Here is an 18828-nt window from a genome sequence, read left to right on the forward strand (position 1 = left end):
ATTTAGTTTTATAGCTTAGGGTCTTGGTGCTTTGAAAGAGTTATGTCAGTTCCTTATATCTGTATATCATTTACAGTTTCAAAGCACTTTTGCATGTATTCGCCACTGATCATAGACTTACATTACTTATCTATAATAAATTTTCTTATATTAATAGGCCAGCTACAAATGCATGCATATTGTGAAAACCCAGATATAGTGTTATGTGGAAATAAGAGTGATCTGGAAGACCAAAGAGCAGTAAAAGAGGAAGAAGCCAGAGGACTTGCAGAGAAGTATGGGTGAGTATTTTTGTGGAGGAATCTACAGAGCAAGTTTCCAATACAAACATTTGCATATGAATGGGTAACACAAAGGGCAAAAGCAAAAAATGGAAACACTCAGATGTAGCCCTTGGGGGGAGGTGTCAAATACCTACTTTGCGTATTAATATTATATGATATGGGAACCATAGCAACAGCAGTGGGCGAGGGCCCTCATTCAGCGCTTCAGTACCGTTTTTCTCAGTCTCTTGGTGTTTGAAGAAAGACAGCTTTGAGGTCAAACACCCTAACTATGTAAGGCCTCGTTTCCAAGATGCAGGTAAGAGACACCCAGGATAAGGAAATTCTCTGTATTCAGTGAGGAAATTTCAAAGCCAGTTCCTATGCTGCTGTAGAGAGCTCCCGCAGACAAGAAGGCCTTATTGGCTTTGGAATATCTGTGCTGGGAGAGGACTGTGAAGATCCCCTTTGGTTTAAGCTGTGTTTTTGTGCTGGAGAATCAACTAAATACTGTCTTCCTCCTTTAGCTCAGGGAATAGGTTTGTAGTAGCAGCAGCATTAACTGGACACAAGAGAAGGGGTCAGCCGCTGCTAATTAAAGTGTCTGGGGCACCTCTACAAAACAATTTGTGCTTTACTTTCTTTCTGCCTCTAATATAATGAGAATGCAAATGTGTATGTATTAATTACCCTTAATATAAGTGGGAGAGAGAGAGAGAGAGGGAGAGAGAGGTGGTAGGCTGTGTGTAGGGGCGTTACCAGACTGGTGGCCTCTGTTGTTAGGCAGGCCCGAGGAGGCCGGAGGAGGCCCTTTCCCTTTTCCTTGTGTGACCCCTGCTTTGTTCTTCCTTGGGCTGACTGAGTTCGGAAAGCACTCAACGGTGGGGTTCACACCGGGGGTTGGGGGGGAGTGGAAGGCCCGGTGGGAAGGAGCCAGAGTTTGGAGAGCTTTTGAACACCAGGTAAGAAGAGTGGAATTGATCTCGCAGGACACAGGAAGTTACTGAAAGCCTTCAAACGTGGAGGGCTGTTATGAGTACTTTCCCAGGTCAGTCTGGGGATGACAGGTGGGGTGAAGTGGAGAGCTGTTGGGCAGCCTCTGTAAAGTGTTGCTTTGTCTCTGACGCTGGAGCCCACAGGGCAGGCAGTCAGAGGGAAAGATGGATTTGAAGTAGCGGGGAGACAGAACCAGCTGGGACTCGTAATGATGGACTGAAACTTGTACCAGTTCTTACGGCTTCTGACCTGGATGGAGTGGGTGTCCTACAGAAGCCAAGACCCTTTGCCACAGAGCTAAACACACACACCTGGCCCAGGAGTTGGAGAAGCTGAAGGAGGATCTAGGGGAAGGTGGAAAGGGGGCAGGTCTGGTCACTGGTCTGTGCCAACGAGATGAGCCAGCGGAGAAGCGTCGATGTATGAGCAGAATGGCTGCTCCTTCACTTCTGCCCTCTGCATCCCCTCCAGCTGCATCTCTCTGTGGTCCACCCTGACTGGGAAGGGAATTCTGGGAAGTATTGTTCAATCTAGCCAAGCTGACAGATTGCAAAGTCACCACAGGTAGGGAGTGGGGGCCGGGCAACTGGTATCTTTTAAAAGCTCTCTATGTGATTTTTGTGAGCAGAGGTTGAGAACCTCTGACGGAGGTGATTCTGAAATGGAGGCTGACAGAGCCCAGGCGATTCTGATCACCTGATATGCCCCCTCCTCTCGTGAGAGGCACTTGTGTAAAGTAGTGGAAGGAAAGAGGGAGGGATCAAATATCATGGAGGATTCTGAAGTGTTGAATCTATGCGCTGTGTTGCAAGGGGGTGAGGAGGAAGTAAGTGATGAAGCAACGGAAACTGTGGACTATGCTTTTGAGAAGTGTGTTCGCAAAGACCAAAAAAAAAAAAAAAATAGGGCAGCTAGGGGAGTTAGCTGGATCAAACAAGCACATTCTCAAGCTTTGTGGGGGAGTCTGGATTGATTTCTTACCCCTCTGGCCTTCTTCAGCCCTTTGCTTGTTTCCTCTGGACGGGTTCTTAGGATTCCATCTCCTGCCTGGTGTGAAAGAGCCTGGCATTGCTTTCTGACTATATTGGGGATCTGGGGATAACAGGGATTGTCTTCCCTCTGTGCCCAGGTTGGAAGATCTGGGGAGTATTTCATAAGAGGGACTCAATGTAAAGTTTCTGAACTGAGTTAAAATAAGGAGAGGAGAGATTAGCAAATAAGATAATTGAAATTATTGAAGAATGGAAAGGGATGGAAACGGACATCCCTTAGGATTTAGGAAGCATAAAATAGAGTTCTGTAGGCTGTTTGGCAGTTTCAGAGGAAGGTGTAAAGGGGAAATTTGGTTCACATGCATTTTACAAATTTGAACATAAAAGTTTAATGATTATTTTCACAGAAATCTTTTTTTCATTTTTAATAATCGTAATATTTTCATTGGTTACACGTGCACTAGAGGACTATGTTGGTTAGTCCATCTATGTGCTAACAGTCAGAAAACAGTAGTTTATGGCATATCTTCATATCATTTGTATGTTGTCTGATAAATTTGCATTTTTTGTTACTATAGTATTGCCTTCTCTCCTCAGTTCATAAAAATGGGTCATTGGTTCGCAGGTGGTTCTCTGAAATATACATGCATTTGGAGAGTGAAAGACTATGTCTCAGAAAAACTTTGCAAACCTAATAAAAACATGTTACAGTGCAAATATGGAACATAAATCTGTGTCTGCTGGGACAAGTAAATCTGAGAATGAGGGCTTCATGCAGCAGCCCAAAATAGAAAGGGTGAATTGGATGCATGATGATGAATATTCAAAAAATTATTTTTAGTAGACTAAGAATCCCTTCACCCCTAATTACCTTATTATTTTTTTTGCTATAAAACTTGGTTAAATTGTAATGTGAAGCTCTTAGGTCACTTCCTAACACAACAAAGCGATGTGCCCTGTAAACTAGTCAAGTTTTTTAGAACAGCTACAAAATAATGCTTTCTAGTATGTAATATTGAATAATATTGTCAATGAAATCGGAGAAGAGAGCAAAACAGAGGGTTATTCAAATTTGTTCTTCTGCCAGTCAAAACTATTATAGTTCACACTGTTGCTGAAATACTTTTAAAAATAGCTACATGGGCTTCCCTGGTGGCGCAGTGGTTGAGAGTCCGCCTGCCGATGCAGGGGACACAGGTTCGTGCCCCGGTCCGGGAAGATCCCACATGCCGCGGAGCGGCTGGGCCCGTGAGCCATGGACGCTGGGCCCGTGCGTCCGGAGCCTGTGCTCCACAATGGGAGAGGCCACGACAGTGAGAGGCCCGCGTACCACACACACACAAAAAAAAAAAAAAAAAAAAAAGCTACAAAGTCAGTGACAAATATATTAAAAGAGAAAGCAGAATGCAACATTGACAACATTCGTCTTTTAGATGATACTGTTGGATCTCAGACTTTAGTGTGCCCCAGCTTCACGTGAACGCTGTCCCACTGAGTTTCTCATTTAGTAGGTCTGGGATGAAGCCCCACATTTTACATTTCTAGCTGATTCCTAGATGCTGCTGCTGTTAGTGATTGAGGATAACACTTTGAGAACCACCTGTGTAGATGTCAAGTTGCTATGAGCTGTGCATGCTGGCAGATATTTTCCTTGACAGCAGAGCTGGACAAAATCATTATGCACAGAATATGAAGCAGGAGTCTACTTGTGCCATGCTTGGAGAAGGGAAATGTGCTCAATGACTTAACATCGGAAAATCCATGCTAAATCCAGGAGGATTTTTTCTCTTGCACAGTTAATGACATCAGCTTTGATACAGACTGGGCAGGGACACTGAGATTGGTACCAAAGGAGCACCAGCCACAATTGGGTAGGAAAGGACTTTATTTTGAGTGAAAATGGTTGCATCTAAGCATCCTTCTACCCTCTTTATTCACAGAAGATAGTTGGTGATCAATAAAAGCCTTTTGCTTTTGATTCAGGGTCGAGGGAAATAGAGAACATTATGAATATGATGAAAGTATGATAATTCAAAGTATGTATTTCACATGTGCTGTGCAAAGAAAGAGTCAGCAAATTTTTTAAAAATGAGATATAATTGATATATAACATTGTATTAGTTTTAGGTATACAACTTAATGATTTGATTTATGTATATATTGTGATATGATCACCACAGTAAGTTTAGTTAACATCCATCACCACATGTAGTTACAATTTTATTTTCCTTTTTTTTTCTGGCCATGCCTGGCAGCATGTGGGACCTTAGTTCCCAGACCAGGGGTGGAACCCATGCCCCCTGCAGTGGAAATGCAGAGTCTTAACCACTGGACCACCAGGAAAGTCCCATGTAGTTACAATTTTTTTTTTTTTTTTTTTTTTTTTTTTGCGATGAGAGCTTTTAAGATCTATTCTTAGGGGCAGCAAATATAAGACAACATTTTTCCCCCACTGGAGACTGCTGGCTAGTGATGAGAAGGGTGCTCAAGAGTTTCTTGAATGAAGGATGTGTTAAAAACATTGATTTACAACATTAGTAATAAGAGTACAGACCATTTCTGGGATTTCAAGTGGCTTAGCTCAGCATACTGCTGTCAGTATCTTATCTAGTCTGAACTAGCTGAAATGTATGAATAGCTTGATCTCTAATAGTTTTTTATTCTTTGAAAACTTGTTGACATCCGACCCTTATTCAAGAAATAAATTAATGCCGTATCATTGGGCACATTTTAAAACCACACACATAAGCTGCAACTAAACAGACAAGGCTGATTTCCAGAGCCCCAAAGAACGCAGTAGAGGACCTGAATTTCATTTGGGCACAATCTCCCAGGCTGAAACGGTTTATACACTCACTCTTTCCTGTAAATGCTTGTTCATTTACCAGCCAACAGGCCATGAAGAGTAGTGAGACTCGCTTCTTACTTTAGTGAAAAATATCTTCATAATTTCTGGATCCACACATGAGCCAGATATCTAGAACCATTGGACAGAATCACCAAATACACTTGCTTTCATTCCTGGGATCTAAGATCTTCTAGTGTTGTAGAAATAAGTCATGGAAAAGAAAACATCTAAAAATGTGGGTCCTAACCTATGACATGAGCTGGATATAGGTGTCTTGGTGAAAAGCTGCACCCTAATTTTCGTTTTGCTCATTTTTTTTATTTAAAAATTTGTGATTTATCTATTTATTAAAAGCACATCAAAATTTGTGTTCTGCATGTGTTCCAAAAGGTCATTAAGTGCTCATTTACAGATTGATAGCAATTAGCTGCACAGGATTTCTTCAAATGTTTGGCCGTACTGCTCCCTAGTCATGCTGCTCTAGCACCACCATGTGGCGAGAAGAAACAACACACCTGTCTCCATGCTTAAAAGGGGGACAATTGATCCTCTTGAATTTAAGCTAAGATTACTAAATTTTTGCCTAGAAAGTTTTAGGAAAAGCAGAATATTATTTTTATTTATTTATTTATTTATTTATTTTTTGCGGTATGCGGGCCTCTCACTGTTGTGGCCTCCCCCGTTGCGGAGCGCAGGCTCAGCGGCCATGGCTCACGGGCCCAGCCGCTCCGCGGCATATGGGATCCTCCCAGACCGGGGCACGAACCCGTATCCCCCGCATCGGCAGGCGGACTCTCAACCACTTGCGCCACCAGGGAGGCCCCCAGAATATTATTTTTAGAGAAGAATAGAACCCCACTAGATGAACACTGATTGAGCACTTGCGGATGCTAGGCTTGTGTTAAGCCCTTTACGTGTATTATCTTATTGCCTCCTTATCAAGACCCCATGAAGCACTGTTACACCTCTTTACAGACGCGGAGAACTGTTCAGATAAAGTAGCCTTCTAAAAGTGAGCATCAGGAAGATATGGACATAAAAATATGACTGACTCCATCCACTAGACTTCCTATGCCCTTAGGACAAGCTGAGCAGTCCAATTTTCAAATGTGAGCACAAGGCACATTTCTGTGTCTGGGGCATCATTTTATGCTGGAACAGAAGTCTTAATTCAGCGTCTTTGCTGTGCATCTCATCTAATTTGCTTTTCATCTGGCAGCTCAAAGAACTGAGAGTAGAGAGGAGTGATCTCTAGCATTCATTTATTCCTATAGAAACAAAAACCGTGTTGCCCCAATTGCTCAGAAGACGCTGAATAATTAGTCCAAAGATTTTAAGGTTGTTAACCTGACTCCTGGTCACATCACCTGAAGATTCACAGATGGCCAGGAAATATATTTTTAATTTTTAATTTGTTACTAGAATTTGAATTAGAACTCTAAACTATATCTTATTAATACTGTATCTCTTTTAATATGAGTGACTTAAAAGTGTACATCTTCACTCATATACCCTGAAATTCTACCAATTAAATATTTGCTGAAGTTAGTAAATAGAGAATAGCTCATAGTTCTGCTAGAGGCACCAGTCATTTATACTTCAGTATTGATCAGTAAAGTAAGATCCATTTTCTCTCAGCATTTAGTGATGATCACTTGGGGGCAGTAAGGAACCTCTTTTGGTTTGACAGGGACTGGAGGGAGACAAATGCTTTGAAGCATGAAACATTTTGTCTAGGACAGATCTGAGTGAGCCACCTCTGACGTAGGGGAGCATGGTTCAATTTACCAGAATTTAGGGCAGGACTGTATATCAGCTACATTGTGGATTAAATCAATGCTTATGGGCTAGTCTGGAAATTGAATGTTTATAATCTTGCTGAGGTCTCTTGGAGCTATGATTTTCCATGATTCAGTGACATTGTTTCTATGTGTCCTAAGTTTTGGAGCATGGTTCAATTTACCAGAATTTAGGGCAGGACTGTATATCAGCTACATTGTGGATTAAATCAATGCTTATGGGCTAGTCTGTAAATTGAATGTTTATAATCTTGCTGAGGTCTCTTGGAGCTATGATTTTCCATGATTCAGTGACATTGTTTCTATGTGTCCTAAGTTTTGGAGCATGGTTCAATTTACCAGAATTTAGGGCAGGACTGTATATCAGCTACATTGTGGATTAAATCAATGCTTATGGGCTAGTCTGGAAATTGAATGTTTATAATCTTGCTGAGGTCTCTTGGAGCTATGATTTTCCATGATTCAGTGACATTGTTTCTATGTGTCCTAAGTTTTAGACAACAAAATTAAAAACAAACTTTTTTTTTTTTTTCTTTTTTTTTTTCTTTTTGCGGTATGTGGGCCTCTCACTGTTGTGGCCTCTCCCGTTGCGGAGCACAGGCTCCGGATGCGCAGGCCCAGCGGCCATGGCTCACGGTCCCAGCCGCTCCGCGGCATATGGGATCCTCCCAGACCGGGGCACGAACCCGTATCCCCTGCATCGGCAGGCGGACTCTTAACCACTTGCGCCACCAGGGAGGCCCAAAAAAAACAAACTTTTGTAACCTAACCCATTACTGCGTTGGAAATAAATGTTTATCAATGACACATTTGTCAAAAGTGACGCATTTCTAAGTGCTTTAAATGTTGACTCTTTTAATCCTTAATAAGAAGATACTGATATTATCTAGTTTTATGGATAAGGCAACTGAGGCACAGATGTTAATAGCTTGCCAGGGCTACACAGTCGGTAAGGAGTCGTACTAGGACTTGAATCCCGGCAGGCTGGCTCCAGAGGTTATGGCTCTTAACCATTCTCCAAACTGTCTGTAACTTCCATGCATAGGTTTTATCATTTTTTAAAAAGTATTTTCAACTGTGCTTTCTCATTTATGCCTTAAAAATTATTGTGTGGTAATTACCAGGAGCTGAGATGGAAGAAACTATGGAAAGTAGAAATAGCTTAAAGGAGATCCTGTTGAGGAATTCATTGAGGCTGAGGACTCTATAGCTGGAAAGATATTTTTAATTGACTTTGAGGAAATTTTAAAAGTAAGATGTACACTATTATGACTAGTATTTACAAGAAAGTTTACTGCTCAACTACTTTTTTATTTTTGTATTTCCAATTTCAGCCCATTATTCTCTGAGGGAGAGATGAGTTTTTCAGTTGCTTTTCCATTAAACAATAGCTTTCTGAATGGTGATAGAATGATCAAGCCTTCTCCTTAAGTATAAGAAATGTTCTGCAGATATTAAATGATTCTTCATGGGTATAATTGAGAAAGAGCATGATGGAGAAAATCTAAGTATTTAAATTTTGAGAATTCTTAATCTAAAATTCAGCTCATGTAAAAATGGCAGCATTACAAAGTGTCCCTAGGACTTAGCTCAATAACGTAGGTACTTGATAAATAAGTATTTATTCAGTCCCCACAAAGAATGTCTTCTTCAAACTTGGTAAAGAAATACTGCATGTGACCAGGGGGATGGGAAAGATGTATTACCTTCATTTTGTGGCTAAGGCGCCAGGTGAAGATGTAGGGAAAAAAGACTGATAGTAACCAAAGAGATATCCAGGCAAGAGGTTTAAAAACCACTGAGATGATATAATTTGCCCAGTGGACCCTTCTCTGATTAAGATATTTTAGAGTCAGCATATGAAGAGCTATGAACATGGTCATGGTAGAATCAGTGGAGCAACCATGTCCTTCAGAACTCACAGATCGGTAGATAAATCCTCAAATGAAGTGATGGTTCCTCAACCGTTTTTTAAGAGCTGTACTCAAACAGGAGAGGATTGTAGAGTCCAGCTGCAAGGCCTGTTAGTTCCCATAGGAAGCGAGCAGATAATAAGGCAACATCTTGAGGAAATCATGATGGACAGACAGCCTTCCATCCCTACACATGTGCCCCTGATGTGCTTCTTGGTGACACAGGAAGCAGAACAGTTGTGAAAAGATCTGTAAAAGTAGTAAGAAGGTTAAAACAAATCTGTAAAAGCTCTCCTGTGGAGGCTGCTCCTAGCCAGGAAATAATGAAAGAATAACCAAAGTTGTAATCAGAGTCATTGATGTAGTGTTAACATGCTATGAGAAGACAGGAAAACAAAGACATTCTTCAGGAAAAGTATTGTAATAGAGTTGGATGTTAAAGTCTCTATAAATGTAAGGAATATTTTACTGAATTCAATTGCAGGGCTCCCAGAGGTGCTAAAACAACTTTCTTTTGTAGATTTTGCATCTAAGAGCATTTTTGGTCAGATTCCTTACTAAGTGGTGGGAATGAACTCAACAGTTTGAAGAAAATACAATTTTATCACTATTTTCATGACTTTATTAAGAAGGAGGAAGAACTTGGCAGGTGATTGATTAATCCCCTTGCAAAGACTGACTCTAAGTATGAAAGGTGACCACCATGACAAGACTGATGTCTTAAGAATATGTGAAAAGTAGCCTTACAGTTTTGAAATGATGCTTTGTGAGTTACTAAAAAATTACACCTTGGGCTTCCCTGGTGGCGCAGTGGTTGAGAGTCCGCCTGCCGATGTAGGGGACACGGGTTCGTGCCCCGGTCTGGGAAGATCCCACATGCCGCGGAGTGGCTGGGCCCGTGAGCCATGGCCGCGGAGCCTGTGCTCCGCAATGGGGGAGGCCATAACAGTGAGAGGCCCGCATACCACACACACACACAAAAATTACACCTAACCTCGGGTCCTGGGATAACAAAACAAACATGCTTAAGATTGATAATACCTGAGGAACTCTGAAGTGCTGTGGAATTCAGAATGTCTTCAAGTGTGTGGTCCAGGAATACAGCCTGGAGCTGACAAGTGGCAAAGCCTTTGACAAATACAGCCAGGGACTTCTGAAGTCTCTCTTATATCAGCTTCCCCCCCGCCCCGTATGTATCAAGTGAAACAGAGTTTTCTGTTTTGGAAATCCTCATGCAAGTATGCATATTTGGAACCAGTGGAGCCTGTGGTTTAAGTTGGTTACACTAGGATCAAACAGCTGTGGATTCAAATCCTGGCTCCGCTACTTTCTAGCATTATGAAATTGGGCACGTTACTTTATCTTTCTGAGCTGCAGTTTAATCATCTGTTAAATGGGAGTAAACACTTCCAGAAGTTTTACGTCTGTTAGGAATGCAGTGTCAATTATTTTATTTTTCACTTTTTAATGTGGCCTGTGTGGCAAAATGCTTTTGTTGTCTTGTATATTTGTATTCTTCCGATTTTTTAAGTTGAATTATCAAGAGCAAAGGTCACTGTCCTTTCCCTCCACATGTTGTTACCTGAGTTGTCACTGTCTTCCAGAATCCCCTACTTTGAAACTAGCGCTGCCAATGGAACAAACATAAACCAAGCAATTGAGACGCTCCTGGACCTGATAATGAAGCGAATGGAACGGTGTGTGGACAAGTCCTGGATTCCCGAAGGCGTGGTGCGATCCAACGGTCACACCTCTGCAGATCAGTTGAATGAAGAAAAGGAAAAGGGGTCATGTGGCTGTTGAAGAGTCCAGCGAGCTACACAGTAATTCAGGTGGCCCATGTCTGTGACCTTCTCTATGGTGATACACGCACGGCACAGGGAGAAATTAACGGGCATTGTGTACAAACTGCTTCTCACCATCCCAGTTAGACCTATCAGTAAAGCATCCAGTTTTAAAATTACTTTGCTGCAGCTTTGTAAATATTTCTTTAAGATTCAGCCTGAGAGTTAGGAGAAATATTTCGCATAGCCAAAGTGCCTTATAAAACCTTAGCCCATGGCAGTAGATCATTCAAGTATTCAGGATTTTGTAGCCACAGAACAGTGCATTTATTATGTAAAATGACTGAAGATACTGTCACCTGCCTTAACACAGATAGGCCTGGAGTCTCACATTCAAGATCTTAGACGTAATATCAGTGTTTAATCCAAATTTAAAGACCCTACTTGCACCATAGGGGACCTTCTAAAATGCCATCTAAACCATCTGAATGTTAAATAAGAATATACACAAATGATGGTTCAGTGTCTTTGAGCATTAATTTATGTAAGCATTCTCTTTAAAATGAAATAGGGCAAATTATTGGCCGTATCTATAGACCTTGGATAAATTGGATCGAGAAATTATATGCTCACTGTGACTTGCTGGTGGGAAAGGGCTTGGGGGTGAGGCCTGGGGTGGCTTAATGTTGTGTAAGCTGCTGAAGGGGGACTTCTGGCTTCCTGCGAGATTCCCATTGCTCTGAAGGGTTGATTGAAGGGTCAGGGAGCTAGATTTTTATGGCTTTCGTTCACTGTGATCTGTGCATTTATACTTGGCCTATGTGTTGGCCCCATCTGAACATAGCTGGTGCTTATGCTGAAGTTATTTGTGATAAGTAAACATTTAGCTTCTTTTCTTCATATTTATAATGTTGGTCTGGCATCCTCAGGCTGCAGTTTCAATTAGCTTGTGAACGACTCATCTTGTTTTCACCCTCAGTCTCTATATTGTTGATCTTTGCAACTTGTTTTATTTTTACATTGGTGGAATTGAAGGAATTATCTTATAATTACATAAAATATCTGTTTACTATTTGGTGGAAGATGGATGTTTGTGTTTAAGCAGTTACATTTGTACTCTAGCTCAGTATAAGAAAACCGGAGTGTTCTGTAGCCTGTAGTTTTCCTTGAGATCATGGGCACTTACTGTACTTGCTGGGTCTTTCCAAGGTCATGTACTCTTCCACATTGCCAAAGTGTCTTTTTACCAAATTAAAAGTGGTTTCAAAATATGCTTCATAGCAGTTGCTTATAAAAATCAAAGGGGAAAATTCTTATTTATTAAAGTAGTTTAAGTAAAGTAGTTTAAAATTTCCAAAGAGCTTAATGGCTATTTAGGAAGAAACACCCACCACTCATTATAATTTAAATAAAGAATAAAAATAAATGTATTTTGTGGTGGCAAATGTTTGGCATAACAGTAATTAGAAAAATACAGCTATGATGGAAAGTAATTACTTTTATGATAATTTTCAAATGGCTTTTTCTTGAGCATCTGTCCTGTTTTTTTTTTTTTTGCCACTGCCCTCCCACCATCCCCTTAAGAAACTTAGCTGTGTTTACTAAGATCTTATATATTTCTATCCTTGAAATGAGGACCTTTTTAAATACTAAGGAGTCATTGAGTCCTATGCGTTTGAATTGTGTATCCTGGTGAGAAAAAGATCCAGACATTTCAAGGGCAGGGTCATCATCACAGGCAGTGCCTTCTAAAGTTGCCATAAGACTTAAGTGGAGTAAATAATAATTTTATAGCTACATATCAGGGAACATTTTATATGATTCATTTGTATAGTTAAAAAGAAGACAATATCAGTATGCTCCAGCCTATTTAGGAACCAATTGAGAAGTTAGCTACAGATTCCATCGGCCTTAAACATAATACACAATTAAACATATACATGATATTGGCACACGCAAGAGCCATCTTTAATTATTGGCGTAAATAACCTGTATTCTCTTTGGAAATCATTTGTTTAAATTTATATTGAAGTACCAATATATATATTTTTGTGTGTCAATGTATTTTCCTATTGACAGGCTTCTGTAAAAGTGAAGTGTATCTTTAGTGAACTTTGTGCCAATTAAGCTTATAATAAAAAACTGGTTTAATCTGTCAAGTTTGGATGTGAACATAACTTCATTTCCCATACAATAAAGTTTCAACCAGAAGTCATAATGCTAAAGGAAACCACATTCAGAGACACAAATTCCATTAGATGCGTGATGAGGGACCAGCCAAGACAGCATATTCTGGAGAAGATAATTCAAATATGTTATCCTCGAACACTTATGAAGCATCTACAGTGCAGGAAATGTACTAGCTGTCCTCAGGTGAACAAAGCAAGGATGGTAAGGGCGAGGACTAAGACTGGGGCTGAGAGATGGGTGCAAGAGGCATTGGGAGTGGTGTAGTACTTGACTGGATGAGGAGGGAATATGTGGGGAGATGGACACTCTTACCTTATTTCCTACTACACTGTTCACCCCACTCACTCCTCCGCAGGCATACGGGCCTTCCTGGAGCAGTCAAGTGTGTTCCTGCCTCAGGAATATTTGCTGTTCCCTCTGCCTGGAACGCTAGTCTTCCATATATCTGCATGGCTCCCTCTCCCATCCGTTAAGACAGTTCAAATGTCACGTTGTCCAAAAGGACTTTACTGATCACCTTATATAAAATAGCAGTCATGGCCCCAACCAGATTGTCACCTCCTGCCTTGTTATCCTGCTCTGTTTTTGTACATGTCACTTATCACCACTTTATATATTTGTATGTTTGTCTCCATCCACTAAGATATAAGCTCCATGAGGACAGGGACTTGGGAAGTTTTCTTCAAAATTGTGTTGCCACTACCTGGAAAAGGCCTGGTACACAGTAGGTACTCAAATGGTTATTGGTGGACTAAATAAAGGACTTAAGATGCAGCAGGGTCAAGTGAAAGTTTTCAAAACAAGAGTCACTATTAATGTTCAAAGAGAGGAGTAGAATTTGAAAGTAACCACTTCAAAAATGTTTAGAAGGGGCTTCCCTGGTGGCGCAGTGGTTGAGAGTCTGCCTGCCGATGCAGGGGACGTGGGTTCGTGCCCCGGTCTGGGAAGATCCCACATGCCGCAGAGCGGCTGGGGCCGTGAGCCATGGCCGCTGAGCCTGCACGTCCGGAGCCTGTGCTCCGCAACGGGAGAGGCCACAACAGTGAGAGGCCCGCGTACCGCAAAAAAAAAAAAAAAAGTTCAGAAATGCTCTCATATAATAAATCCATATTGGTTTATTATGAGAAATTAGGAAATCTGAGAAGTATATTCTGATGTTTTGAAGTTGATGTCGATGTCAAGATAGCTAACAATCTATTGAAGAAATGTTCAATGAGGACTTTTTTTTTTTTTGGCCGCTCCACATTGCATGCAGGATCTCAGTTCCCTGACCAGGGATCGAACCTATGCCCCCCACAGTGGAAGCACGGAGTCCTAACCACTGTACCGCCAATTCCCAATGAGTTTTTTTTTAATGGAACTGTTGTTGATTTACAATATGTGTTAGCAAAGTAATTCTTTGCTAACATTATGCATACATTATGTATGTATATGTATAATATACATATGTATATATTTTTTCGGATTCTCTTCCATTATAGGTTATTACAAGATATTGAATATAGTTCCCTGTGCTATATAGTAGGTCCTCGTTGTTTATTTTATATATAGTAGTGTGTATCTGTTAATCATACTCCTAATTTATTCCTCCTCGCTCCTTTCCCCTTTGGTAACCATAAGTTTGTTTTTTATGTCTGTGAGTCTGTTTCTGTTTTACAAATAAGTTCATTTGTGTTATTTTTTAGATTCCATATTTAAGTCATATAGTATTTGTCTTTGTCTGCCTGGCTTACTTCCCTTAGTATGATAATCTCTAGGTCCATCCATGTTGCTGCAAATGGCATTTTTTTTCTTTTTTATGGCTGAGTAATATTCTATTGTATATATATTACCGCATCTTCTTTATCCATTTATCTGTCAGTGGAGACTTAGGTTGCTTCCATGTCTGGCTATTGTAAATACTGCTGCAATGAACAGTGGAGTGCAAGTATCTTTTCCAATTAGAGTTTTTGTCTTTTCTGGATATATGCCCAGGAGTGGGATTGCTGGGTCGTATGGTAGCTCTATTTTTAGTTTTTAAAGGAACCTCCATACTGTTCTCCATAGTGGCTGCACTAATTTACATTCCCACCAACAGTATAGGAGGGTTCTTTTTTTCTCCATACCCTCTCCAGCATTTGTTATTTGTAGACTTTTTGATGATGGCCATTCTGACTGGTGTGAGGTGATAACTCATTGTAGTTCTGATTTGCATTTCTCTAATAATTAGTGATGTTGAGCATCTTTTTATGTGCCTGTTGGCCATCTATATGTCTTCTTTAGATAAATGTCTCTTCTGATCTTCTGCCCATTTTTGGATTGGGTTGTTTGGGTTTTTTGATATTGAGTTGTAGGAGCTGTCTGTATATTTTAGAAATTAATCCCTTGTTGGTCACATCATTTACAAATATTTTCTCCCATTCTGTAGGTTGTCTTTTCATTTTGTTTATGGTTTCCTTTGCTGTGCAAAAGCCTGTAAGTTTGATTAGGTCCCATTTGTCTATTTTTGCACACTAAAGAATGTTTTGCTTGGCGTTTTTATAAGCTGGAAAACTCTATATGGTATTTCCAGGTCTTCTATTTTTGGCAATATGGGTGAGTATAGAACTGGAAAACTCTCCCAATATAAAACACTTGATAATGCTGGATAAAATATAATGAGCATTTTTTTAATGAACTCTTGATCTCCTAAGAAAGTAAGGGAAATACCCTGAGACCATCCCTCTTTTTCCACAAAACAGACAAGAGCAGCAACATCAGCAACAACAATGACAGCAACAGAGGGAACTTACAACAAACTGATACTGAGTGTGGTTTCCTTTTGGTTTGGTTTTTGCCAGCATCAGTAATCTAGGTGCTTGGTTTTAATGGCTACATGCCATCATGGGAGGAAACTTTGGATCTATTGGAGGTAGGATACTGGGATGGAGGGCCCCTACCTCCAAACACATACAAAGCCAGGGCCTGGTCTATGTCTTAATCTTCCCTGAGCATTTATAACCATAAGTATGCTTTTACACAGGTTTGAGGTTCAAGTTTACATTAGCCCCCTTTTTTTTTCTGGGAATGTCTAAGCCAAAAAATGAACATAAACTAACATAAAGTGATTTGTGGTTGGTAATACCTCTGGATTTCTTGGGAGAAGCAAAGTAAAATCTCTTCAGAGAATACATTTTCACCCAGAACTTACAGGATTTTTACAGAAGACACCTGGCTAAGAGTGAGCTCACTATTTAAAATGAAAACCCATTCTTTCCTCACCCCCTTCAGCCCCAAACATGAGCAAGGGCCAGTGAACCAAAATCCAGCAATATGGCAGTTAAGAACTTCAAATAATATACTTATCAGATGGAGACCATAAAGTAAAGATGTTTAAAATACTTACAAACATAAAAGAAATGGAAACATCTGGGAAAAGAAGACTTTATTAAAGATACAAGACTGGTTTGAATTTTAGAAAAAGACTTCCATATATGGAAAAATGTAGCTATTGATATTCAAAATGTAATGGTCAGAAGTTAAATGGCAAGTTTGATAGGTGAAGAGAAAATTGGTGAACTAGAAGATAGACTGGAGGAAATTATACAGAATTCAGTAGACAGGGATAAGGTATGAGGGAGGTTAAAAGAGATAGAGGAAAGATTAAGGCTCCAACTTATGTCTAATAGGAATTCTAGAAGGAGAAATGGGAGGACATAGAGGAAGAGGAAATATATGAAAAGAAAATAGCTGAGAATTTTTCAGTAATGGTGACAAACATACACCTTCAGATTCAGGAATCATTACATCTCAAGCAAGCTAAACAAAAAGAAATAATATTTCCAAGATTTCAGTTCAGTCTGTTGGATGTGAAATACATGTTTGTTGTTGTTGTTAAACCCTTCCTCTGTATTCCATAATAATAATAATGGAATGGAAAGAAAAACATTTTCTAAGACTGGCTACTCACCTATTCAACCTAGAGCGAAGCACTGAGTATGCTCATAGGCTGAAGGGAACAGAGTCTCAAATGAAGCCTTAAGGTGTGGGATTAAGAACACAGATAAGGGATAGGGCCCCTGACACTGAAGGTAAGAAGTGAAGCTGGGTTATCATGTTGGTGAGAAAGGCAGGAAATTCCTTGTTGAAGTAAAGGGATAAAACTGAGAGAGTTGGGAAGGAACTGTGTAAAGAGCTTGGGAAGACTGATGAGGCTCTTCTATAATTATTGAGGGGCATGAGAGAGGGAGAAGATCAAACAAAAGTAAAATAATTTTCAGTATCTTGGTTGCCAATGAAGTGTTGGGAAAATGTTTATTACTGAAATTTCTGATGTGTGCCTTTGTTATTAACATTGTTCTGGAATTGCATGTCATGTGATTAGCAAAGAAAAATAAATGCAAGTATCAGATAAAAGGAAAACACATGTATTCACAGATTATAACTAGACAAACTGATTCTAAAGTTAAAGAAAAAAAACTTTAAGGAATAGCTAGAGAAACAAGGAATAAGAAGGCTAAGGAAGGAAGAGGAGGACTTCTGGTAAACCCAGTTATTTAAAAAATTACAATAATTTAAACATTTTGGAACTGTCACATAAATAGATAAATCACTTGAACAAAGTAGATAGACCCATGGAGAAGTGATATTTTGAATTAGTGGAGGAAGCAATGCCCTTATTCAACCTGTGGTACTGGGGGGAAAAAAGAATGCACTGGAATCCTATGTTATTATTTATACTTAAGCAAATTCCAGATTAGTTGAAAATTCAAATGTGAAAAATGATACTATAAAAATAATAGAGAAAAATCTTTGAAAAACAATTTTGAAGAGGGAAATGCAGTTTCAAGCAAAACACCAAATCCAAAACCACAGAAGAAAAGATTAATTTGGATACATACAAATAAGACATTTCTGCACAGAGAAATGCTATAAGCAATATTTAAAATATTGATAAATTGGGAAAAAATTTCTGAAAGTTAGAGCAAAGCTCTAACTTTCTTAATATGTAAAATGCTGTTAAAAAGCAACAACACAGGGCTTCCCTGGTAGCTCAGTGGTTGAGAGTCCGCCTGCCGATGCAGGGGACACGGGTTCGTGCCCCGGTCCGGGAAGATCCCACATGCCGCGGAGCAGCTGGGCCCATGAGCCATGGCCGTTGAGCCTGCGCGTCCGGAGCCTGTGCTCCGCAATGGCAGAGGCCACAGCGGTGAGAGGCCCGTGTACCGCAAAAAAAAAAAAAAAAAAAAAAAAAAATCAACAACACAGTAGAAAACTGTGTGAAGGACATAAACAGGCAATTCACAGAAAAAAATAGATGTCAAACATTTGTAAAGATTCCTAACTCCATTCATAATCAAATAAATGTCAGTTAAAATAATAATAAAAATATTTTTAAATCTCAGATTGGCAAAGATCACCTTCGACAAAGACGTCGTGAAGTAGGCATCTTATTTGTTCTTGTTGAGTGTTAATTGGTAAAACCTTTTGAAAGGCATTTAGTATTATCTACCAAATTTTAAGTGTTATAGGCCCAGCAACTCTATACCAATAAACTTTTGAAAAAAAAATAGTAAGGATGCTTATTATCTCCTAAATATAGGAGACAAGATACGAAACAAATGTCCAAACACAGGCGATACCCTCCTACAATTGCGTTTATGTAACTATGGAAGAGAATGTGAAGTATTCACTGATAATAAAATGTGTATTGGATGCTTAATTACGTGCCAGGAACTGTTCTAGGTACTGGGAGTATAGCTGTAAACAAAACGACAAAAACCCCTGCCCTCATGGAGCTCACATCCCATTGAGGGGAGGCAGATAACAGCATGATGCAGAAAAGGGTGAACAGGATGCTCATCAGTGTTATCAAGAAGAGGGAGTGGAGACACGTACACACAAATCTTTGTCTATGCACAGAAAACCTCTGGTAGGTAATAAAAGGAAGTGACTGCTACTGGAGAGGAGGACTGGTGGTCTGGGGAGACAGCTTTAGTTTCCTGTGGGAAAAAAAATTTTTTTTTAACCACATATGTATATTAATTAAAAAGCGCGGGAGTGGGGGAGTAAAAGTGGAGAACAC

General features: G+C 39.9%; 1 protein-coding gene across 3 annotated transcripts in view; it reads left to right on the forward strand.

Moving 5' to 3' along the window:
* RAB27A (RAB27A, member RAS oncogene family) overlaps positions 1 to 12710 on the forward strand; it is a 79988-nt gene extending 67278 nt beyond the window's left edge. For all 3 annotated transcript variants that reach the window (XM_060095291.1, XM_060095290.1, XM_060095289.1), the window contains 2 exons: positions 158 to 281; positions 10416 to 12710. In XM_060095291.1, the coding sequence (XP_059951274.1) occupies positions 158 to 281; positions 10416 to 10614 (323 nt within the window). In that variant the 3' untranslated portion in view covers positions 10615 to 12710. The remainder of the gene's footprint in view (positions 1 to 157; positions 282 to 10415) is intronic.
* Positions 12711 to 18828: the final 6118 nt, after the last annotated feature.

Source organism: Mesoplodon densirostris, chromosome 4 (genome assembly GCF_025265405.1).
Source record: "Mesoplodon densirostris isolate mMesDen1 chromosome 4, mMesDen1 primary haplotype, whole genome shotgun sequence".
In the NCBI taxonomy this organism is placed as follows: domain Eukaryota; kingdom Metazoa; phylum Chordata; class Mammalia; order Artiodactyla; family Ziphiidae; genus Mesoplodon; species Mesoplodon densirostris.